Genomic DNA, 25089 nt, shown 5'->3' on the forward strand with positions numbered 1-25089 from the left:
GGATCGTTGTCCTGTTGAAAAACAAATGATAGTCCCACTAAGCACAAACCAGATGGGATAGTGTATTGCTGCAGAATGCTGTGGTAGCCATGCTGGTTAAGCGTGCCTTGAATTCTAAATAAATCACAGACAGTGTCACCAGCAAAGCACCCCCACACCATCACACCTCCTCCATTCTTCACGGTGGGATCTATACATGCGGAGATCATCCATTCACCTACTCTGCATCTCACAAAGACATGGTGGTTCAAACTAAAAATCTCAAATTTGGACTCATCAGACCAAAGGACAGATTTCCAATAGTCTTCCATTGCTTGTGTTTCTTGGCCCAAGAAAGTCTCTTCTTAATATTGGTGTTCTTTAGTATTGGTTCCTTTGCAGTATTTTGACCATGAAAGCCTGATTCACACATTCTCCTCTGAACAGTTGATGTTGAGATGTGTCTGTTACTTGAACTCTGTGAAGCATTTATTTGGGCTGCAATTTCTGAGGCTGGTAACTCGAATGAACTTATCCTCTGCAGCAGAGGTAACTCTGGGTTTTCCTTCCCTGTGGCGGTCCTCATGAGAGCGAGTTTCATCATAGTGCTTGATGGTTTTTGCGATTGCACTTGGAGAATCTTGAAATCTTTTGGATTGACTGAGCCTCAAATCTTAAAGTAATGATGGCATGTCGTTTCTCTTTGCTTATTTTAGCTGTTCTTGTCATAATATGGACTTAGCCCTATTTGGTAAAAGACCATCTTTTGTATACCACCCCTACCTTGTCACAACACAACTGATTGGCTCAAACGCATTAAGAAGGAAAGAAATTCCACAAATGAACTTTTAACAAGGCACACCTGTTAATTGAAATACATTCCAGGTGACTACCTCATGAAGCTGGTTGAGAGAATGCTAAGAGTGAGCAAAGCTGTCATCAAGGCAATGGGTGACTACTTTGAAGAATCTCAAATATAGAATATATTTAGATTTGTTTAACACTTTTTTGGTTACTACATGATTCCATATGTGTTATTTCATAGTTGTGATGTCTTCACTATTATTCTACAAAGTAGAAAATAGTAAAAAATAAAGAAAACCCTTTGAATGAGTAGGTGTGTCCAAACTTTTGACTGGTACTGTACACATATAAAAATGTAAAAGGGTATATATAAATTAAACATTAAACAAATTATAATAAAATAAATAAATAAGAGTTATATATTGGAAAGACATCAAAAGACAACAAAAATACACAAAAATGTATACATATGAATATTCTTGTATACAGTTAAATTACATTTTTAGAAAGAGGAGGCACATCTATTTATTTGAAGTTAAACCTGCCTGAGCAACCTCTTTTGGCAGAGGTTGTTCTTAACTGACTTGCCTAGATAAATAAAGGTTACATTTAAAAATATATATATTTAACAAAATTCCATGATGACTTGACTCTATACTTAACTGAGCGACACATTAAATCTTATTTTTTTTCAGTAGCTCAAATAGTAGAACATCTGAGGTGCCTTTAGGCCTCCTCGGCTCTTGTGAGCTCCTGCCCAAATCAAGTACTGAGCATAGCCTTCTCTGTGCCTTATTAGCACAGGTGGTAGTGCATTTGCCCTGTGCAGGATTTTTGGTTCAAGTCCTACTCTGACTCTTTCCCCTCAATCACTACATTGGTCCTTATTTTAACATGGCCATCTAGTGACTACATCACATAACGATTTGTGCCTTTTTTATGTTGGTTGCAAAACCAATGAATAGTCTAAGCTCTGTTCAGCTTGGTGCCAGACCTTGGTGCCAGAGCTCTAGGAGACACTGATGTCCACAACGCAAATGTATGATAGGTCTAACCGTCTGGCAAGGGTTTGGACTTTAGTTTGTGAAACCAGTGGTTTAGAGTAGAAATTGTGGGGAAGGCACATGCTCTTGCCGTTTTCCAAATGAAGGGGGCGGTGAGAATTTAAAATCCACTTGCTGTTGTGTTTTCTATGAAGAGTGACGCCACAACCACGTCACTTTCTGCCCAACGATGGCGACTCAACGACCTCACAGCACAAGAGGCTAGGTAGGGGCTGTTACCTCAGAAACAATGTAGTCCAAGTAATAATCAAAGGCGAAAAAACATGTTATTATAGTGACAACGTAGCTAGTTAAGATAAAGGCGGAGAGGAGCATTTTCTTGAAGTAATGTTTCGTGGCTGTCACTCACGTTCTCCGACCATAATGTGAGACGGAGAAAAGGGGATCTTCGACGGAGCAGCACAGTCATAATCTGGATGACAAACATTGCTAAGTGGTGATTCTCTATCAAACCGGACTCGCTGGTTGTATTTTAGCTGGCTGACTAGCTGTATGATATCCTCCATCGCAAAGAAAGTCATCTGACAACAAGTATTTCAACGTCGAAACCCCAGAGGGGAACCACTGAGGAAGGATGAAATTCACGGAGCACCTTTCGGCGCACATCACCCCTGAATGGAGAAAACAATACATCCAGTATGAGGTAAACGGCTAGCTCGCGTTAGCTAGCTAACTGCCAAGAGAGGGATACTCTTGATAGAGCTCCGTTTTTATAACACACACAGCTAGTAATCATTAATAAGTCATGTCAGTTTATCTGGAAAGCAGCTAGAAAGCAGCTAGCGAGTATAACAAATAACATAGCATGAACTCCTAATGTTAGCGGTTAGCCGACAGTCTGCTAATATTGCTGGGGGGTGCATCTAATGGGGTTTGCAGTGTGTGACAGTGAATTAACAGTTTTTTTAGACATTGAATGTCAAGCGTTTGAGCTATTTACCGTATTTTACAATTATTGCTTGATCTAATGTAACTCAGCGAGCCATACTAGACGTTACATTAGATGTATGGTTCATAATTCTTATTCTCTACCTTATTTTGCCAACATTACCTAGATAGAAAACTCTCTTGCAATTCAATTCTACAATTCCAACCAAATAGCTAGCTTGTTTAGTAGCGTTATAACGAAACAGTACCTGTAATACAGTGCACACTATTACACTGATCCCCTAACATTCTTCAGCACGGATCAACTACAAAACCCATTGCCCCTGTTTGATGGAGATGATTGAATATACCTGCAATCTATGGAACTGGTGTGGATTGCAGCAACATAGCTCTGCAATGAACACCTGCATTTGGAGGTGATCACTGCTGCAGTCCTCAGTTCTACGCATTGCTGCTGCTTGCACCAGCACTGTCATGTTTACTGACAGTCCCTGGGCTGGGTCCAATTCAGACCGCAGGACAAATGGCTACCTTGAAAATATTTGCTGGCAACCATCCTCTCATGTATCAACACCAACAAAGTCAAATTCAAGGACACTAACTTTTAATTAAAAAGCTCTGGAAAGGGTCAGCTTGCTCTCTTCCAGTCTGCTGGAAAATATGTGCGCAAAATGGGTCCAGACCAGTGGTCCCTAGAGCATTTCTTTGTTATGAAGTAAGCATGCCAAATACATTTATGGCATATAGATCCAAAATAATTGTTATTGAGCTTGCATTCCTCAATGATAAACATTGTCTTTTTGAATTATGATCATGCACGTGTGTGAAATATGGTCTAGTTGTGTCCACCATATCAGCACTGTAAAACAGCAGTGCCCCTTTCCTACTCCCCCCACATCAGCACTCTAAAACGGCACCGCCCCTTTCCTACTCCCCCACATCAGCACTCTAAAACAGCACCGCCCCTTTCCTACTCCCCCCACATCAGCACTCTAAAACGGCACCGCCCCTTTCCTACTCCCCCCACATCAGCACTCTAAAACGGCACCGCCCCTTTCCTACTCCCCCCACATCAGCACTCTAAAACAGCACCGCCCCTTTCCTACTCCCCCCACATCAGCACTCTAAAACGGCACCGCCCCTTTCCTACTCCCCCCACATCAGCACTCTAAAACGGCACCGCCCCTTTCCTACTCCCCCACATCAGCACTCTAAAACGGCAGCGCCCCTATCCTACTCCCCCACATCAGTACTCTAAAACGGCAGCGCCCCTTTCCTACTCCCCCACATCAGTACTCTAAAACGGCAGCGCCCTATCCTACTCCCCCACATCAGTACTCTAAAACGGCAGCGCCCCTTTCCTACTCCCCCACATCAGTACTATAAAACGGCAGCGCCCCTTTCCTACTCCCCCACATCAGTACTCTAAAACGGCAGCGCCCCTATCCTACTCCCCCACATCAGTACTCTAAAACGGCAGCGCCCCTTTCCTACTCCCCCACATCAGTACTTTAAAACGGCAGCGCCCCTTTCCTACTCCCCCACATCAGTACTCTAAAACGGCAGCGCCCCTATCCTACTCCCCCACATCAGTACTCTAAAACGGCAGCGCCCCTTTCCTACTCCCCCACATCAGTACTCTAAAACGGCAGCGCCCCTTTCCTACTCCCCCACATCAGTACTCTAAAACGGCAGCGCCCCTTTCCTACTCCCCCACATCAGTACTCTAAAACGGCAGCACCCCTTTCCTACTCCCCCACATCAGTACTCCCTCTGACTGCAGTACACATAATTGAATCATTTCACATCAGTGCTGCTGAGGTTTTTTCCGTTGGATTAGCCTACTGATTAGAGATGGTCAGGGCTAGAACAGAGATTGAATGATGGCTCTGTGGCTCTTGCGGGGTCAGTTCTCCACACAATGATTACACAATTTGTCTTTCCAGACTCCTGCCAGTTGGCTAGAATTACACAAGACATTGGGACGAAGTATCACTCGTGTAGTGTTTTTCAGAAGTGTAGTCTCTTCGTGTAGTGTTTTTCGGAAGTGTAGTCTCTTCATGTAGTGGTTTTCAAAATGTTTGTGAGAACATCGACCTAAGCCTGTTCATGACAACTTGTTTGTGAGATTCTGCCTAGGTGTGTGTGCGTTTATCTGTATGTGTTTGAATGTGTCCGCCCATACACATATATGCATGTGTGTGAATGCATGCACGTGCCGCTCTGAGAATATATTCTAATTCCTTGTAAAGGTGTTGTATTTGGTCACTGCTCTCTCTCTCTCAGGTCAAGAGGATAGCTGGACTCTGCACTCAACATTCTGTATGAGCAGAGCACTGTACTGCCTAAATTAGATTCATCGGGGAAACAGGCTGAGGCTTATTGTATTCATTTGCAGGCAGCAGACATTTTATGTCTGTCATTGTACTGTTTATTCTTGTCTGAATTCATGTGGTGCATGTACATGTGTGTTTGTGTACCATGTTCATGTCTGCCTTTATTCATGTCTGTGTGTCTGTGGTTACGGTTCTTGTTGAGAATAATTACCACTGCCTGTCTAAGTGACCTCGGTTGTTTTTGTATCTTTTACTCTTGTGGAGCCGATTTTTCTGGGTCATATTCATTATGGCAAAACAGTTTGCTTCTGTAAAGTGTTTCTTATTGGATACATTCTGGTAGTCCCTTCCTGTTTCAGTAAGTTTTTTTCAGTTCGGTGCCTGATGAATATGACCCTGATTATGGCTTACTGTTTTCTGAGCTCAGATTGGAGACGTGCAGTGGCTAACTCACCAGTAGTTAATAGCCTAATAACCACCTACTCCTTCATCTAGGCTTGTGCGTCATATATTTAATCCTATTATACGTGTGACATGACACTCAAATACTTATATATATATATTTCTTTTAGTTTATTAGCCTATTTGGCAGTTAACTGCAGTGAGATTGGAGGCAGAGAATGTGTAGCCAGTTGTGGTCAGAGAAGTCACTCAACGTTCATTCTAACCAGACTCTGTCTCGTAGGCTACTAGTGTAGCCTAACAGACACCATATCTCCACAGTCCACACTGCCTTGATTTTGTCTGGCCTTGTGTTGTAGTTTGGCCTGTATTACGGCCCTAAATGTGTAACACCCTGAGCAAGATACCACAGACCTGTGAAGGGCCAACAGGAGTACAGCGGTAGAGGAGGGAGGGGGGCTGAAGGGATAATCGCTTGCCTGTAGTGGTCTGCTTTGTTTAGGAAACTTACGCTTTAGAACCCGCTGATGAACTTAGTGTACACTCACACAGGCTCAAGCATGGGAAGTTGCCCTTTCTGTCAAGTACAAACACCATACACACACAAACATACACAGTGGGTAGTGTGGGGAAACAAGGCTTTGGCTACACTAGTAGCACTGCGCCCTGCTGTGTAGGCTCTGTGCTGAGTATTGCATGACAGTTGGTGATCTTTGTAAGCACACCATGCCATTCCTGTCTCTGTTGCTGTTATCATTCCTACGATCTCTGCCACAAATGGTTTTCTGCTCCGTAAAAACACTATCTGTTCCTCACATTCACCATTTAAAACAGAGCTAGGCTAGGGAAACACTTCTGCTAGTTTGAAAGTAGTGCAAAAAAGGGTTGATTTTAAATAAAAGATATAAAAAATAAAACACCTGCTCACGGTTTAACCTAAGGGCTAAATTCTCCCGTGGTTTTACTTACTAGCAAAGATTTGACCGCAAAGGGTCTTCGTCAGGCCTTCTCTGTGGTTAAAAACAAACAAATAAAAAACTTTTCTAATTAAACTACTGGAGCATTTAAACAGAGGATTGTCCCATTTTATATTAGCTTGCTCTCACAGTGACAGTCCCACGATCATATCAGTGTCTTCTCTTACTGGCTGGCTCGGTCGCATTCCGCTTCGCTCCACAGGTAGTATCACATTTTCATTTCATTTCATTACAGCACAACGGTTTGATTTGCTTGATCGTAGCTAGCTACATAGCTAGCTACATAGCCGTCTTTGTATCAAAGATAATTGTGTAGTCTAGAGCGATTTTCTAGGTTAGCTAGCCAGCTATTCTCGTTCTTTTAGCGCAACGTAACGTAATCAACACTGCTAGCTAGCCAGCTAGCCCCCGAATAGCTGCACTGTAGAAACTATTACACTCAACGGAACGACTTGATTAGTGTAGTGTCAACAACACAGCCACTGCCAGCTAGCCTACTTCAGCAGTACTGTATCATTTTAATAATTTTAGTCAATAAGATTCTTGCTACGTAAGCTTAACTTTCTGAACATTCGAGACGTGTAGTCCACTTGTCATTCCAATCTCCTTGCATTAGCGTAGCCTCTTCTGTAGCCTGTCAACTATGTGTCTGTCTATCCCTGTTCTCTCCTCTCTGCACAGACCATATAAACGCTCCACACCGCGTGGCCGCGGCCACCCTAATCTGGTGGTCCCAGCGCGCACGACCCACGTGGAGTTCCAGGTCTCCGGTAGCCTCTGGAACTGCCGATCTGCGGCCAACAAGGCAGAGTTCATCTCAGCCTATGCCTCCCTCCAGTCCCTCGACTTCTTGGCACTGACGGAAACATGGATCACCACAGATAACACTGCTACTCCTACTGCTCTCTCCTCGTCCGCCCACGTGTTCTCGCACACCCCGAGAGCTTCTGGTCAGCGGGGTGGTGGCACCGGGATCCTCATCTCTCCCAAGTGGTCATTCTCTCTTTCTCCCCTTACCCATCTGTCTATCGCCTCCTTTGAATTCCATGCTGTCACAGTTACCAGCCCTTTCAAGCTTAACATCCTTATCATTTATCGCCCTCCAGGTTCCCTCTGAGAGTTCATCAATGAGCTTGATGCCTTGATAAGCTCCTTTCCTGAGGACGGCTCACCTCTCACAGTTCTGGGCGACTTTAACCTCCCCACGTCTACCTTTGACTCATTCCTCTCTGCCTCCTTCTTTCCACTCCTCTCCTCTTTTGACCTCACCCTCTCACCTTCCCCCTACTCACAAGGCAGGCAATACGCTCGACCTCATCTTTACTAGATGCTGTTCTTCCACTAACCTCTTTGCAACTCCCCTCCAAGTCTCCGACCACTACCTTGTATCCTTTTCCCTCTCGCTCTCATCCAACACTTCCCACACTGCCCCTACTCGGATGGTATCGCGCCGTCCCAACCTTCGCTCTCTCCCCACCGCTACTCTCTCCTCTTCCATCCTATCATCTCTTCCCTCTGCTCAAACCTTCTCCAACCTATCTCCTGATTCTGCCTCCTCAACCCTCCTCTCCTCCCTTTCTGCATCCTTTGACTCTCTATGTCCCCTATCCTCCAGGCCGGCTCGGTCCTCCCCTCCCGCTCCGTGGCTCGACGACTCATTGCGAGCTCACAGAACAGGGCTCCGGGCAGCCGAGCGGAAATGGAGGAAAACTCGCCTCCCTGCGGACCTGGCATCCTTTCACTCCCTCCTCTCTACATTTTCCTCCTCTGTCTCTGCTGCTAAAGCCACTTTCTACCACTCTAAATTCCAAGCATCTGCCTCTAACCCTAGGAAGCTCTTTGCCACCTTCTCCTCCCTCCTGAATCCCCCCTCCCTCTCTGCAGATGACTTCGTCAACCATTTTGAAAAGAAGGTCGACGACATCCGATCCTCGTTTGCTAAGTCAAACGACACCGCTGGTTCTGCTCACACTGCCCTACCCTGTGCTCTGACCTCTTTCTCCCTCTCTCTCCAGATGAAATCTTGCGTCTTGTGACGGCCGGCCGCCCAACAACCTGCCCGCTTGACCCTATCCCCTCCTCTCTTCTCCAGACCATTTCCGGAGACCTTCTCCCTTACCTCACCTCGCTCATCAACTCATCCCTGACCGCTGGCTACGTCCCTTCCGTCTTCAAGAGAGCGAGAGTTGCACCCTTCTGAAAAAACCTACACTCGATCCCTCCGATGTCAACAACTACAGACCAGTATCCCTTCTTTCTTTTCTCTCCAAAACTCTTGAACGTGCCGCCGTCCTTGGCCAGCTCTCCCGCTATCTCTCTCAGAATGACCTTCTTGATCCAAATCAGTCAGGTTTCAAGACTAGTCATTCAACTGAGACTGCTCTTCTCTGTATCACGGAGGCGCTCTGCACTGCTAAAGCTAACTCTCTCTCCTCTGCTCTCATCCTTCTAGACCTATCGGCTGCCTTCGATACTGTGAACCATCAGATCCTCCTCTCCACCCTCTCCGAGTTGGGCATCTCCGGCGCGGCCCACGCTTGGATTGCGTCCTACCTGACAGGTCGCTCCTACCAGGTGGCGTGGCGAGAATCTGTCTCCTCACCACGCGCTCTCACCACTGGTGTCCCCCAGGGCTCTGTTCTAGGCCCTCTCCTATTCTCGCTATACACCAAGTCACTTGGCTCTGTCATAACCTCACATGGTCTCTCCTATCATTGCTATGCAGACGACACACAATTAATCTTCTCCTTTCCCCCTTCTGATGACCAGGTGGCGAATCGCATCTCTGCATGTCTGGCAGACATATCAGTGTGGATGACGGATCACCACCTCAAGCTGAACCTCGGCAAGACGGAGCTGCTCTTCCTCCCGGGGAAGGACTGCCCGTTCCATGATCTCGCCATCACGGTTGACAACTCCATTGTGTCCTCCTCCCAGAGCGCTAAGAACCTTGGCGTGATCCTGGACAACACTCTGTCGTTCTCAACTAACATCAAGGCGGTGGCCCGTTCCTGTAGGTTCATGCTCTACAACATCCGCAGAGTACGACCCTGCCTCACACAGGAAGCGGCGCAGGTCCTAATCCAGGCACTTGTCATCTCCCGTCTGGATTACTGCAACTCGCTGTTGGCTGGGCTCCCTGCCTGTGCCATTAAACCCCTACAACTCATCCAGAACGCCGCAGCCCGTCTGGTGTTCAACCTTCCCAAGTTCTCTCACGTCACCCCGCTCCTCCGCTCTCTCCACTGGCTTCCAGTTGAAGCTCGCATCCGCTACAAGACCATGGTGCTTGCCTACGGAGCTGTGAGGGGAACGGCACCTCAGTACCTCCAGGCTCTGATCAGGCCCTACACCCAAACAAGGGCACTGCGTTCATCCACCTCTGGCCTGCTCGCCTCCCTACCACTGAGGAAGTACAGTTCCCGCTCCGCCCAGTCAAAACTGTTCGCTGCTCTGGCCCCCCAATGGTGGAACAAACTCCCTCACGACGCCAGGACAGCGGAGTCAATCACCACCTTCCGGAGACACCTGAAACCCCACCTCATTAAGGAATACCTAGGATAGGATAAGTAATCCTTTTAACCCCCCTAAAAGATTTAGATGCACTATTGTAAAGTGGCTGTTCCACTGGATGTCATAAGGTGAATGCACCAATTTGTAAGTCGCTCTGGATAAGAGCGTCTGCTAAATGACTTAAATGATGTAAATGTAAATGTAATGCTTGACTGGCTCAGCTCCAGGGAAGAGTAAGATACTGGTCACGTTCCAGCCCGTCGCACTGTGCAAATTCTCACAATGCCTGGAGTAGTGTTTTAACATCTCAAGAACCACATTAATGATATAGCAGTGTTATGATATGCACAGTCCAACTGTGTAAAGATGGGCTGGAACGCAACCAGCGCCTCACAGAAGACCTTAGCTAACAAGCCAGCTACGCTACACCATAGACATAGTCGCTGAACGTCTGGGGGTGATGCACGTTCAAATGAGTAATTAGGTTTGTGGTATTGAAAGATTTCACTTTCTCCCCTCGGGAAATAATAGCAGTACAAACGTTGCATATGGCCTTTCTGTTATCTTCCTTTGAAACGTCAAAATAGATCCACACAGCAGATATTGTGGGCCAGGTTAGGAATGCTGTGTTGCACATGTAGCGCTGTATTTTTCGTGGCGTCATTACGTCACCGACCTATGTTATATAGGTATATGTTACGCCCCTGAAAACAGGGGAGAAATAATCACGAGAGTGATGCGGTGTTTTATTCTCAATTCAACTTTTAGTTCAAACATTTCACAAAAGTAACACATTACAAAACAACAGAAAACCCATTCTACAAATAACACAGCAAAATATCTTATTAACAACGCACATGTTCATTCACAATCGACATACAGTGCCTTGCGAAAGTATTCGGCCCCCTTGAACTTTGCGACCTTTTGCCACATTTCAGGCTTCAAACATAAAGATATAAAACTGTATATTTTTGTGAAGAATCAACAACAAGTGGGACACAATCATGAAGTGGAACAATATTTATTGGATATTTCAAACTTTTTTAACAAATCAAAAACTGAAAAATTGGGCGTGCAAAATTATTCAGCCCCCTTAAGTTAATACTTCGTAGCGCCACCTTTTGCTGCGATTACAGCTGTAAGTCGCTTGGGGTATGTCTCTATCAGTTTTGCACATCGAGAGACTGACATTTTTTCCCATTACTCCTTGCAAAACAGCTCGAGCTCAGTGAGGTTGGATGGAGAGCATTTGTGAACAGCAGTTTTCAGTTCTTTCCACAGATTCTCGATTGGATTCAGGTCTGGACTTTGACTTGGCCATTCTAACACCTGGATATGTTTATTTTTGAACCATTCCATTGTAGATTTTGCTTTATGTTTTGGATCATTGTCTTGTTGGAAGACAAATCTCCGTCCCAGTCTCAGGTCTTTTGCAGACTCCATCAGGTTTTCTTCCAGAATGGTCCTGTATTTGGCTCCATCCATCTTCCCATCAATTTTAACCATCTTCCCTGTCCCTGCTGAAGAAAAGCAGGCCCAAACCATGATGCTGCCACCACCATGTTTGACAGTGGGAATGGTGTGTTCAGGGTGTTGCTTTTACGCCAAACATAACGTTTTGCATTGTTGCCAAAAAGTTCAATTTTGGTTTCATCTGACCAGAGCACCTTCTTCCATATGTTTGGTGTGTCTCCCAGGTGGCTTGTGGCAAACTTTAAACAACACTTTTTATGGATATCTTTAAGAAATGGCTTTCTTCTTGCCACTCTTCCATAAAGGCCAGATTTGTGCAATATACGACTGATTGTTGTCCTATGGATAGAGTCTCCCACCTCAGCTGTAGATCTCTGCAGTTCATCCAGAGTGATCATGGGCCTCTTGGCTGCATCTCTGATCAGTCTTCTCCTTGTATGAGCTGAAAGTTTAGAAGGACGGCCAGTTCTTGGTAGATTTGCAGTGGTCTGATACTCCTTCCATTTCAATATTATCACTTGCACAGTGCTCCTTGGGATGTTTAAAGCTTGGGAAATCTTTTCGTATCCAAATCCGGCTTTAAACTTCTTCACAACAGTATCAGTACAGTACAGTTCCTTGTTCTTCATGATGCTCTCTGCGCTTTTAACGGACCTCTGAGACGATCACAGTGCAGGTGCATTTATACGGAGACTTGATTACACACAGGTGGATTGTATTTATCATCATCATTAGTCATTTAGGTCAACATTGGATCATTCAGAGATCCTCACTGAACTTCTGGAGAGAGTTTGCTGCACTGAAAGTAAAGGGGCTGAATAATTTTGCACGCCCAATTTTTCAGTTTTTGATTTGTTAAAACAGTTTGAAATATCCAATAAATGTCGCTCCACTTCATGATTGTGTCCCACTTGTTGTTGAATCTTCACAAAAATATACAGTTTTATATCTTTATGTTTGAAGCCTGAAATGTGGCAAAAGGTCGCAAGGTGCAAGGGGGCCGAATACTTTTGCAAGGCACTGTACTTTTTAATGTATAACAGGCTAAGAATATTTCCTTTAACCTGTCACATATACACTTCAGCTTTGACATCGGTTTTCGACATCGGCGTTGTCAATGTCGTCATTTTTGTCTAATATTGTCCGATTATGATATTCTCACCGATATATATATATATATATATATATATATATATATATATATATATATATATATAATGCATCCCTATTACCAATGTGTTATCTTCCAGGACACTAGACTTCTTTCCCAATCATTTGTTAATTTCTCTTCATTCGTTGCTCTTGTTTGTAAATCTACTGAATCCACTCATTCATCAGAGCATGAGTGACCTTGACCATGCAGCTCTATTGGCACAGAGGACTTTCATTGTCCTCAGACTCGCTTGCTTTCCCCCAATAATAAGTGACTTCTTGTTCTCTACTCTGGGGCACAGAGAGCGACTGTATAGCAGGGGTAGTCAACTAAATTCAGCAGAGGCTGGATGGTCGGGGGGCTGGAAAATAATTATTATAATTTGTGCAGTGCAAATTAACCACAACTAATCCCAATGAGTTGTATTTGAAAATGAAAAAAATGTCATTCCTTGATTACATTTAGATGATCACATTGTGGGAATACTTGGCAACAGATTTCCTAAACTAATACATTTGAGCTGAATGCATGGTAATTTGTCATCATGTAGTAACCAAAAAGGTGTTAAACAAATCAAAATATATTTAGTATTCTTTAAAGTAGCCACCCTTTGCCATGATGGCAGCTCTGCACACTCTTGGCATTCTCTCAAGGACAGCCAGGACGGAACACTTGCCCCTTTTCACCCTTCTTCTCTATTGTTATATTTACACACACCCCCGAATATCATGACCTGTTTTATCCCTCAACTTTCTGCTGCTTCCTCTGGCTGGCTGGCTGTCCTGTCTGGCCTTCTGTCTGTCTGTATACCAACATGCTGAAAGAGTATTGTACAGTGTAGCTTCCCTTATAGGTTGGAAAGGGTTTACTATGAAACGTCTGCCTGGCCGCCTGCTTGCCTGCTTGCTCCTGGGCAGAAATTCCCTGGCTGTTTTAGCTAGTCAGTGGTACAATAATCTGGGTGCCCATGTTAAAGAGGGGCTGAACTCACTGATTTGGCCTGGCTTTTTAGCTTGCCTATTAAGAAATGCAAGAAGCCATGTATAGTACTAATGGGTGAAATCAATAGTTAACATATCAGGATACTATTTTTGACAATATACTGTATATTAATATTATTTTTGACCATATTGGAATATTCTGTTTGTGCTAGCTGTCTGTACCTGCGCTGAAACTCTAGTAATTGTCCTTCTATAACTTGTTCTCCATCTGCTTTTATGTGGTAGGCCAACATGTTTTTACCACTTTTATTTCCATGACTGATCAAAACAACTTTTTTCCCTCTTGTCTCTCAGCAGCAGGCATGGTGACGAATATATGTTTGGAACATCGAATCGCTATGAAATCACAGTATCGCTTCGCAATACATATAGAATCGTGAGAATTGCAATACATGTCGTATCAGCACCTAAGTATCGTGATAATATTATATCCTGAGGTCTCTGGCAGTTCCCATCCCTAGCGTATAAAGGTCCAGCAACCCAAATGTTGAATGTTCGAATCACATCATGGAGAACTTTAGCATTTTAGCTAATTAGTAACTTTGCAACTACTTAATACTTAGCTAGCATGTTACCCAACCCTTAACCTTAAACCCAGGCCTAGCTAACATTAGCGCTAGATTAGAGCAAATACTGGAAGTATATCCCTTTTAAGCAGTGGCAGCTGCTGACTCATACACTATACTACATCATGTGCTGCTCTACCACGTTGAGCTGTTGGCTTACATGTGTGTGAATACTTGGTGTATTGCTGCATTATTGAAGGAGTCCAAGTGTCGAAACACAAGTGATGTTGCGTCGAACACAACACAATGTCTGCAGTTCATTTTATAAATGTGTCATCCCATTAGTTAGGTCAGTGACTTTATTTTGACCCCTTTCTCTTGTTTTTCTCTCTTTGCTCTGCAGGCTTTCAAGGATATGCTGTATTCTGCCCAGGACCAGGCTCCCTCTATCGAAGGTAAAATAAGATGTGTGTGTGTGTGTGTGTGTGTGTGTGTACGTACGTGCATTCTGCACACTATTAGGGCCTGTCACCCCACCCCCCACATCTCGCCAATTCTACTATTACAGTGGGGCAAAAAAGTATTTAGTCAGCCACCAATTGTGCAAGTTCTCCCACTTAAAAAGATGAGAGAGGCCTGTAATTTTCATCATGGGTACACTTCAACTATAACAGACAAAATGAGAAGGGGGAAAAAAATCCAGAAAATCACATTGTAGGCTTTCTTTATGAATTTATTTGCAAATTATGGTGGAAAATAAGTATTTGGTCAATAACAAAAGTTTATCTCAATACTTTGTTATATACTCTTTGTTGGCAATGACAGAGGTCAAACGTTTTCTGTAAGTCTTCACAAGGTTTTCACACACTGTTGCTGGTATTTTGGCCCATTCCTCCATGCAGATCACCTCTAGAGCAGTGATGTTTTGAGGCTGTTGCTGGGCAACACAGACTTTCAACTCCCTCCAAAGATTTTCTATGGGGTTGAGATCTGGAGACTGGCTAGGCCACTCCAGGACCTTGAAATGCTTCTTACGAAGCCACTCCTTCATTGCCCGGGCGGTGTGTTTGGGATCATTGTCATGCTGAAAGACCCAGCCACGTTTCATCTTCAATGCCCTTGCTGATGGAAGGTGGGTTTCACTCAAAATCTCACGATACATGGCCCCATTCATTCTTTCCTTTACACGGATCAGTCGTCCTGGTCCCTTTGCAGAAAAACAGCCCCAATGCATGATGTTTCCACCCCCATGCTTCACAGTAGGTATGGTGTTCTTTGGATGCAACTCAGCATTCTTTGTCCTCCAAACACGAGTTTCATTATATTTTGGTTTCATCTGACCATATAACATTCTCCCAAACTTCTTCTGGATCATCCAAATGCTCTCTAACAAACTTCAGACGGGCCTGGACATGTACTGGCTTAAGCAGGGGGACACGTCTGGCACTGCAGGATTTGAGTCCCTGGCTGCGTAGTGTGTTACTGATGGTAGGCTTTGTTACTTTGGTCCCAGCTCTCTGCAGGTCATTCAATAGGTGTGAACCCCCGTGTGGTTCTGGAATTTTTGCTCACCGTTCTTGTGATCATTTTGACCCCACGGGGTGAGATCTTGCGTGGAGCCCCAGATCGAGGGAGATTATCAGTGGTCTTGTATGTCTTCCATTTCCTAATAATTGCTCCCACAGTTGATTTCTTCAAAACAAGCTGCTTACCTATTGCAGATTCAGTCTTCCCAGCCTGGTGCAGGTCTACAATTTTGTTTCTGGTGTCCTTGGACAGCTCTTTGGTCTTGGCCATAGTGGAGTTTGGAGTGTGACTGTTTGAGGTTGTGGACAGGTGTCTTTTATACTGATAACAAGTTCAAACAGGGGCCATTACTACAGGTAACGAGTGGAGGACAGAGGAGCCTCTTAAAGAAGAAGTTACAGGTCTGTGAGAGCCAGAAATCTTGCTTGTTTGTAGGTGACCAAATACTTATTTTCCACCATAATTTGCAAATAAATTCATTAAAAATCCTACAATGAGGCCTCCTGGTTGGCGCAGTGGTTAAGGGCGCTGTACTGCAGCGCCAGCTGTGCCATCAGAGTCCCTGGGTTCGCGCCCAGTCTCTGTCGTAATCGGCCGCGACCGGGAGGTCCGTGGGGCCGCCCGGGTTAGGGAGGGCTTGGTCGGTAGGGGTGTCCTTGTCTCATCGCGCACCAGCGACTCCTGTGGCGGGCTGGGCGCAGTGTGCGCTAGCCAAGGTGGCCAGGTGCACAGTGCTTCCTCCGGCGCATTGGTGCGGCTGGCTTCCGGGTTGGATGCGCACTGTGTTAAGAAGCAGTGCGTCTTGGTTGGGTTGTGTATCGGAGGACGCATGACTTTCAACCTTCGTCTCTCCTGAGCCCGTACGGGAGTTGTAGCGATGAGACAAGATAGTAGCTACTACAACAATTGGATACCACGAAATTGGGGAGAAAAAGGGGTCAAATTCAAACACAAAAAACACAAAAAAAACAGAATCACATTGTAGGATTTTTTTTCCCTTCTCATTTTGTCTGTCATAGTTGAAGTGTACCTATGAAGAAAATTACAGGCCTCTCATATTTTTAAGTGGGAGAACTTGCACAATTGGTGGCTGACTAAATACTTTTTTGCCCCACTGTAGCTAACCCTTAGCCTTTCAGTATCAAACTAATTCTGCAGAAATCAATGCAAGAACAAAGTCAATCCTCTAGGAGAGATGAGCAAGTGAAAAAAACTGAGAAAGAACGAGAGGAGGAAAAGAGTGTTGAGCTTGGGAGAGAAAACGACGTGCACAATAATCACATCTTATCAAATACCCCTCCCTCTAAATGGAGCTTCTGGCCATTGGTCTAACAGCGAGGAGAATGACAATGCATTGCTCATGCCTTTTTCTAGTGTCGCTGGCTAAGTCATAGCCGCTTTCAGTTTCATTGGAAGGCTGATCTGTTTCTACAGCGGGATTCTCAGTGAAACACCTCATGTCCCTTTTAAGAGTTCCCTGTGGTGTTTCTGCATGGCATTGTGTGCTTGGAGACTGAATCCAACTTGTTACGTTTGACTAGCAACAGAGGCTACTCTGAACCACTGGTGGGAACCGCAGTATAGACATATAGGTGGAGGATTGTATAGTGTAACTATGCTCATTAGGGTAGCAACCCTCAGATGAGCCTGAAGTTAGACATAGGCGTTAGGCTAGGCAAAGTTGGAAGGATCTCAAGCAGACATGTAGGTGGAGGATTGTACAGGGTAGCTTCTCTCAAAAGAGAATGGGTTTACTAAACCTGTGTATATCTCTGTATCAAACCTGGGTTCAAATACAATTTTAAAACATTTCAAATATGTTAGCACAATACCTGGCACAACAGGCAGGCGAAAGCAAATGCTCAAAAGTATTTGAAACGGTTCAAATATTATGTGTGTGTGCGATAGATAGATAGACATGAGCCTGACTGATATGGGATTTTTGATTCCGATACTGATTTTAGGGATGCGAAAGTTAACGATATATCTGCCGATACAGGTGGAATGAAAAACAGACCTTTTTTTTTCACAAATTGTGCTCCAAAGGATTAACAGATACTCTAAATTATGATTTCGTAACTAAATATAAAAATTTACATTATTTAAGAACATTTGTTCTTAAATTGGTTTACATGATAACCACCAAAAAGCAACTATACAGTGCATTCGGAAAGTATTCAGACCCTTTGACTTTTTCCACATTTTGTTACATTACTTTTATTTTTTGTTTTTTCCCCCATTCATTAATCTACACACAATACCCTACAATGACAAATCAAAAACAGGTTTAAAAAAATGAAATATAAAACTGAAATATCACATTTACATATGTATTCAGACCCTTTGATCAGTACTTTGTTGAAGCACCTTTGACAATGATTACAGCCTTGATGCTACAAGCTTGGCACACCTGTATTTGGGAGTTTCTCCCATTCTTCTCTGCAGATCCTCTCAAGCTCTCAGGTTGGATGGGGAGTGTTATTGCACAGTTATTTTCGGGTCTCCAGATATGTTTGATTGGGTTCAAGTCCAGGCTGTGGCTGGGCCACTCAAGGATATTCAGAGACTTGTCCCGAAGCCACTCCTGTGTTGTTTTGTCTGTGTGCTTAGGGTCGTTGTCCTGTTGGAAGGTGAACCTTCACCCCAGTCTGAGGTCTTGAGAGCTCTGGAGCAGGTTTTCATCAAGGAAATCTCTCTACTTTGCTCCATTCATCTTTCCCTCGATCCTGACGAGACTCCCAGTCCCTGCTGCTGAAAAACATCCCCACAGCATGATGCTGCCACCACCATGCTTCACCGTAGGGATGGCGCCAGGTTTCCTCCAGATGTGACGCTTGGCATTTAGACCAAAGAGTTCAATCTTGGTTTCATCAGACCAGAAAGTCTTGTGAATCGGGTTTCCCATGGTCTGAGAGTCTTCAGGTGCCTTTTGGCAAACTCCAAGCAGGCTGTTATGTGCCTTTCACTGAGGAGTGGCTTCCGTCTGGCCACTCTACCATAAAGACCTGATTGGTGGAGTGCTGCAGAGATGGTTGTCCTTCTGAAAGGTTCTCCCATTTCCACAGAGGAACTCTAGAGCTCTGTCAGAGTGACCATCAGGTTCTTGGTCACCTCCCCCGATTGCTCAGTTTGTCCGGGCGACCAGCTCTAGAAAGAGTCTTGGCGGTTCCAAACTTCTTCCATTTAAGAATTATGGAGACTACTGTATTCTTGGGGATCTTCAATGCTGCAGATATTATTTGGTACCCTTCCCAAGATCTGTGCCTCGACATAATCCTGTCTCAGAACTCTACGGACAATTCCTTCGACCTCGGGGCTTGGTTTTTGCTCTGACATGCACTGTCAACTGTGGGACCTTTGACAGGTGTGCCTTTCCAAATCATGTCAAATCAACTGACTTTACCACAGGTGGTCTCCAATCAAGTTGTAGAAACATCTCAAGGATGATCGATGGAAACAGGATGCACCTGAGCTCAATTTCGAGTCTCATAGCAAAGGGCCTGGATACTTGAAAATAAGGTATTTCTGTTTTTATTTTTAATACATTTGCAAAAAAAATCTACCTGTTTTTGCTTTGTTATTATGGGATATTGTGTGTGGATAAAATTTTAAAAAGCCATTTTAGAATAAGGCTGCAACGTAACAAAGTTGAAAAAGTCAAGGGGCTGAATACTTTCCGAAGGCACTGTATATCCTCTATAAATACAAAATCAGTATAACACTTGTTCAGTTTACCTTCTTAGTTACAACTTAAAGATGTGTCTGTCTATGGCTGTGGATAAGAAGGCAGAAGTGTTTGTGCGGAAGCATATAAGTCACTAATAAACAAGAAGGGCTGAATGAATTAAGCTTTGTCTCAACGTTAATCTGATATTAAATCTGAATCTGCACTGTTCACAAGATCACAAACTATGCAGTGAAATCATGTAACATGCAGTTCATAATGTCACCACTTTAGCATTGAGTAGATTCACTATTCTTTTAAGGAAATGGGGAAACTCCATTGGAATTGTATCAACGGCAGGTTGTGTATGTTTTCCATGCTTCGTCAATGGACTGCTGTGCATTCTGGGCGATTCCCGGGACAAGAAGGGCTCTCCTTCAAGGAGTGCAGGGGTCAATTGGGCACTAGCTCAAAAACTCAACATTAGCATGAATTTCACCAACAAGAAGTACAACATTACAAACATTTAACTTGTTATCTGTAATATCATTTAGCTTTGAAATTGTGACATTACATACTTTAGAGGAAAATAGGCAGGTTTCTCGACGCATACCCTGACTTTGAGAAGGCGTTGGATGAACCTGAATGCAATTGGCCTGGCCGACTGTCTGCTGTGTGAGGCGTTATATGTTCCTACATTCATTGCCCAATGGGATTCCTAGCTCTTCTTTTCTGTCTGTGGCTTGTTGTTGCGTAATGTACTGTGTATTATGACAAGCACATTCTAGCTGTTATTTATTATTATTTTTTTTTCATTTTATTAGGATCTCAATTAGCTGCTGCAAAAGCAGCATCTACTCTTCCTGGGGTCCACGCATTCATTCCGAAAAAAATTTCTTACACTGTTATTCAGTACAAAACGTGTCTGCTATATATTTAAATTGCAAATGGCTTGTGCTGATGACTGAAACATTAATGCAGGAAGATGCTTGCCGCACTGGTTTTAGTCACACATGACTAATTGAACTAGCTGGCTAGCTAACAATCTTCTCTCATCGTGAATTAAGCAGACGGACTGAATTCTAGATCTGCTCCAACTAACTAAAAAAATCCCACTGACACAATAAGCCCAGACAGTAACAGTGTTATTTTTGTGTGAAGGATGAGTCAGTGTTGACTATGTCGTCAGTCCTGTGTTCATGCATAAATAGCACAGATTGCTTGCTAGCTAGCTAGGCTAAATACATTGCTGGTTAGCCAGTGAACATTAACCAAATGAGCATGTGATGAGGACTTTTGATTGAAGGATGAAGTGTACTTTTGATTTACTTATCCAAATACGCTGTCCCTGGCAAGCTACTCAATGTCAAAAACCACCATGCTCACTCTGACTCTCACGTGGTGATTTACAAGCTGAATGATGTTAAATGAGCAGCTCGTTAGAGCGCTCTCTTCAGGCAATCATTACCTTTTTTTAATAATGACATTTTAATATCGGTCTACCGATTTATCGGTCGGGCTCTAATAATATCCCTCTGGGTTTATTTTTTTATTTAATCATACAAATCCCATTGAGACAGTCTTTTTTGCAAGGGAGACCTGGCTAAGATGGCAGCAGCAATCAATACAACATTTTATTAATTCAATCAGCACAACAAAACAATCCAGCATTCAGGAAACATTTACTCTACTCCTGAACAGAGTTTTGTACCAGAGTTTTAAACTCAATGAGGGTCACTAGTACATTTAGTTTTAGTATACTTTGTAGAAAAGTCCATGCCTCGGAGGCCATTTCTTCTGAGCAACAACAAACACAGATTCCTGTGGTCATCTTGAGGTCATAGTTCAACCAGCACTATCATTGATAGGATTGGCAATTAACATATCTAGCCTACCTTTGGGTCTGTGTGTGCTGTTGCTATGGCTGGACATTGGACACTAGGCCTGGAGTGTTGCCAATGTTAGAAGTCAACTCATCAGTGTATCAGTAAAACAATCTCCGGACACTGTTGTGCTCCCAGTGTGTTTTAATATAACAACGTTGTAACCAACCAGTGTTATATAACCAAGAGAACGCTGCAGTCAGCACACAGTGAAACACGTACTCCCAACCAAGTTTTTGTTAATAGCCTTAGCTCTTTGTTCAGTAGGCCTACCTACAATTATCCTTGTTTAAATTGCTTTAATACACCATAGATACATTTCATTTAAAAAATAATTTAAGGTTTTAATGGTTCACCAAACCCACTGTTCGGTGCCTATTGCGGTTTTTGGGTCACGGTTCGGTTTTGGTACAGAGCCAAAATTAAAATGCCATTCACAATGTTCCGTACTTGTCTGTTTTGACCAGATTGTTATGTTGTGCCTCTCAAGTTTCTGCTCTGATGAGGTGGGAAATTACCAGTTGTGTAGTCATAAATACCAGTTAAGAAATGCCGATTGGCTAATGGCCATAAAGCTGTCAATCTTAACATTAAAATACAGCTATCATGCTTGTAAAGACATTTATAGTGTTAATAGATTTATTTTTATAAGTAATGTTTTGTTGTTGTATTTAACTGCCAAAAATGTTGTTATAGAGGCCATTTGCTAAGTAGGTGATGTCAGAGGACACCATGTGGGAGAAGTGGATGCTCAGGATGATAGACAAGTTTCCCACTAGTAATTACCAGTTTGAGGGCTGTTCAAGTGGATTTTTCAGAGTCGTGGTAAATTCCCACTTCCTATTTGGTTAGGAACGCACCGTGCCGCTGCCTCCTTCAGTGCCAGATGCGTACTTGTGACTCTCATAACGCAGGCATGTCTGTAGCTCTACATCTCCCACTCAGGGGTAATGTGATGGGCTTTCACTGTTAAAGGTCCGATGCAGCTGTTTTTTTATCTCAATTTCAAATAATTTCTGGGTAACAATTATGTGACTGTTTTCAATTAAAATGGTCAAACAGAAACAAAAAAGCTTCTTAACAAAGTGTAATTTCTCAAGCAAGAATTTTGGCCAATTCTTTGAAAACTTTAGCTTTGGTTTGCTTATATAAAGTGTGTACTACATGTTTGCTAAAATGAGTGCAATTGGGAAGTTCGTAACATGGCTCAAGCACTTTCAGGGGGGTCTGAAACTCCCTATTCTCAACTACCGAAAAAGGGTGCATATCCACGGCTATAAACCAAAGACTGTAAAGAAAGATAAACAAAATAGCCTACCTATCGCTCTTGTAATTTCTTTGGCCAGTCAGAAACAGCTGCCACGGGCTGCTTGACTGTAGAAGGTAAACGATGGTGTGTTTGTTTATTTGTGTTTCCATCTTGCTCCTGTATACTGGGGTGATGTCGGCGTAAATGTGTCCACATATTTTAGGTGTTGGCAGCTGCGTATGCTATTCTCGTTGAGTGGCGACATACTGTTAATGTTTTCTCCACAACTCTCTGCCCATTATCAAAATGTTACCAAACCGGAGATTTAAATGGAGGATCCTCCAATTCTGGTTTATCGACCCTACGACATGCCATCGTACAGTACTAGTTCCCTGCTGCCCCTCACAAAAGGACAGTTTGAAATGTGCCAATTAATATTAGAATTGTTTTAACGGAATAGCCTGATGTTTCAGCTCAGATTTATTCGAGGCATGTGCCTACAACGCAGTGTAGGCATTGCCTCCCGAGTGGCGCAGTGGTCTAAGGCACCGCATCGCAGTGCCACTAGAGATTCTGGGTTCGAGTCCAGGTTCTGTCGCAATCGGCCACGACTGGGAGATCCATGGGGCGGCGCACAATTGGCTCAGCGTCGTCCAGTTTAGAGGAGGGTTTGGCCGGCAGGGATATCCTTGTCCCATCGCGCTCCCATCCAACGGGTACAAAAGTATCTATATCCACAGTAAAACGAATCCTATATCGAATTAACCTGAAAGGCGGCTCAGCAAAGAAGAAGCCACTGCTCCAAAACCGCCATTAAAAAAGCCAGCATATGGTTTGCAACTGCACATGGGGACAAAGATGGTACTTTTTGGAGAAATGTCCTCAGGTATGATGAAACAAAAATGGAACTGTTTGGCCATAATGGCCGAAGAACACCATTCCAACCGTAAAGCACGGGGGTGGCAGTATCATGTTGTGGGGGTGCTTTGCTGCAGGAGAGACTGGTGCACTTCACAAAATAGATGGCATCATGAGAATGGAAAATTATGTAGATATATTGAAGCAACATCTCAAGACATCAGTCAGGACGTTAAAGCTTGGTCTCAAATGGGTCTTCCAAATGGACAATGACCCCAAGCATACTTCCAAGGTTGTGGCAAAATGGCTTAAGGACAACAAAGTCAAGGTATTGGAGTAGCCATCACAAGCCCTGACCTCAATCCCATAGAAAATGTGTGGGCAGAACTGAAAAAGCGTGTGTGAGGAATGAGGCCTACAAACCTGACTCAGTTACACCAGTTCTGTCAGGAGGAATGGGTCAAAATGCACCCAATTTATTGTGGGAAGCTTGTTGAAGGCTTCCCAAAACGTTTGACCCAAGTTAAACAATATAAAGGCAATGCTACCAAATACTAATTGAGTGTATGTAAACGTCTGATCCACTGGGAATGTGATGAAAGAATAAAAGCTGAAATAAATAATTCTCTCTACTATTATTCTACTAATACATTTCTGCAGTGTATTAGTCCCAGCCTTTGGAACTTTGGATACTGCTTTAAAGCAAATATCTGCAGCATTAATACAAATGTGATCAATACATGTTGATGATTTAATATTGGAGGACCAGCATATGCCGATACCGATTAATCGTCCGATTTTAATTGTAATAAATGACAATTACAACAATACTGAATGAACACTTTTATTTTAACTTAATATAACATATCAATAAAGTCAATTTAGCCTCAAATAAATGATGAAACATGTTCCATTTGGTTTAAATAATGCAAAAACAAAGTTTTGGAGAAGTAAAAGTGCAATATGTGCCATGTAAAAAAGCTAATGTTTAAGTTCCTTGCTCAGAACATGAGAACATATGAAAGCTGTTGGTTCCTTTTAACATAACATATGGTTCCTTTTAACATAAGGCTCGTATTTCTTTGTGTTATTATGTTATAATTAAGTCTATGATTTGATAGAGCAGTCTGACTAAGCGGTGGTAGGCAGCAGCAGGCTCGTAAGCATTCATTCAAACAGCCAACAGCTCTTCGCTGTGCTTCAAGCATTGAGCTGTTTATGACTTCAAGCCTATCAACTCCCGAGATTAGGCTGGTGTAACCGATGTGAAATGGCTAGCTAGTTAGCAGGGTGCGCGCTAATTTTTTATAATTTAATTTTTTTATTTCACCTTTATTTAACCAGGTAGGCTAGTTGAGAACAAGTTCTCATTTGCAACTGTGACCTGGCCAAGATAAAGCATAGCAGTGTGAACAGACAACACAGAGTTACACATGGAGTAAACAATTAACAAGTCAATAACACAGTAGAAAAAAAGGGGAGTCTATATACAATGTGTGCAAAAGGCATGAGGAGGTAGGCGAATAATTACAATATTGCAGATTAACACTGGAGTGATAAATGATCAGATTATCATGTACAGGTAGAGATATTGGTGTGCAAAAGAGCAGAAAAGTAAATAAATAAAAACTGTGGGGATGAGGTAGGTGAAAATGGGTGGGCTATTTACCAATAGATTATGTACAGCTGCAGCGATCGGTTAGCTGCTCAGATAGCTGATGTTTGAAGTTGGTGATGGAGATAAGTCTCCAACTTCAGCGATTTTTGCAATTCGTTCCAGTCACAGGCAGCAGAGTACTGGAACGAAAGGCG

The 25089-nt window shown here is 43.4% G+C and overlaps 1 protein-coding gene across 1 annotated transcript in view; it reads left to right on the top strand.

The window, feature by feature from the left end:
• Window positions 1-1968: 1968 nt before the first annotated feature.
• Window positions 1969-25089, top strand: part of LOC118394579 (xenotropic and polytropic retrovirus receptor 1 homolog) — a 48477-nt gene continuing 25356 nt past the window's right edge. The window contains exons 1-2 of the mRNA XM_035787884.2: window positions 1969-2490; window positions 14500-14551. Coding sequence (XP_035643777.1) covers window positions 2422-2490; window positions 14500-14551 — 121 coding nt within the window. The 5' untranslated portion in view covers window positions 1969-2421. The remainder of the gene's footprint in view (window positions 2491-14499; window positions 14552-25089) is intronic.

The sequence above is a fragment of the Oncorhynchus keta genome, chromosome 15 (genome assembly GCF_023373465.1).
Source record: "Oncorhynchus keta strain PuntledgeMale-10-30-2019 chromosome 15, Oket_V2, whole genome shotgun sequence".
In the NCBI taxonomy this organism is placed as follows: Eukaryota; Metazoa; Chordata; class Actinopteri; order Salmoniformes; family Salmonidae; genus Oncorhynchus; species Oncorhynchus keta.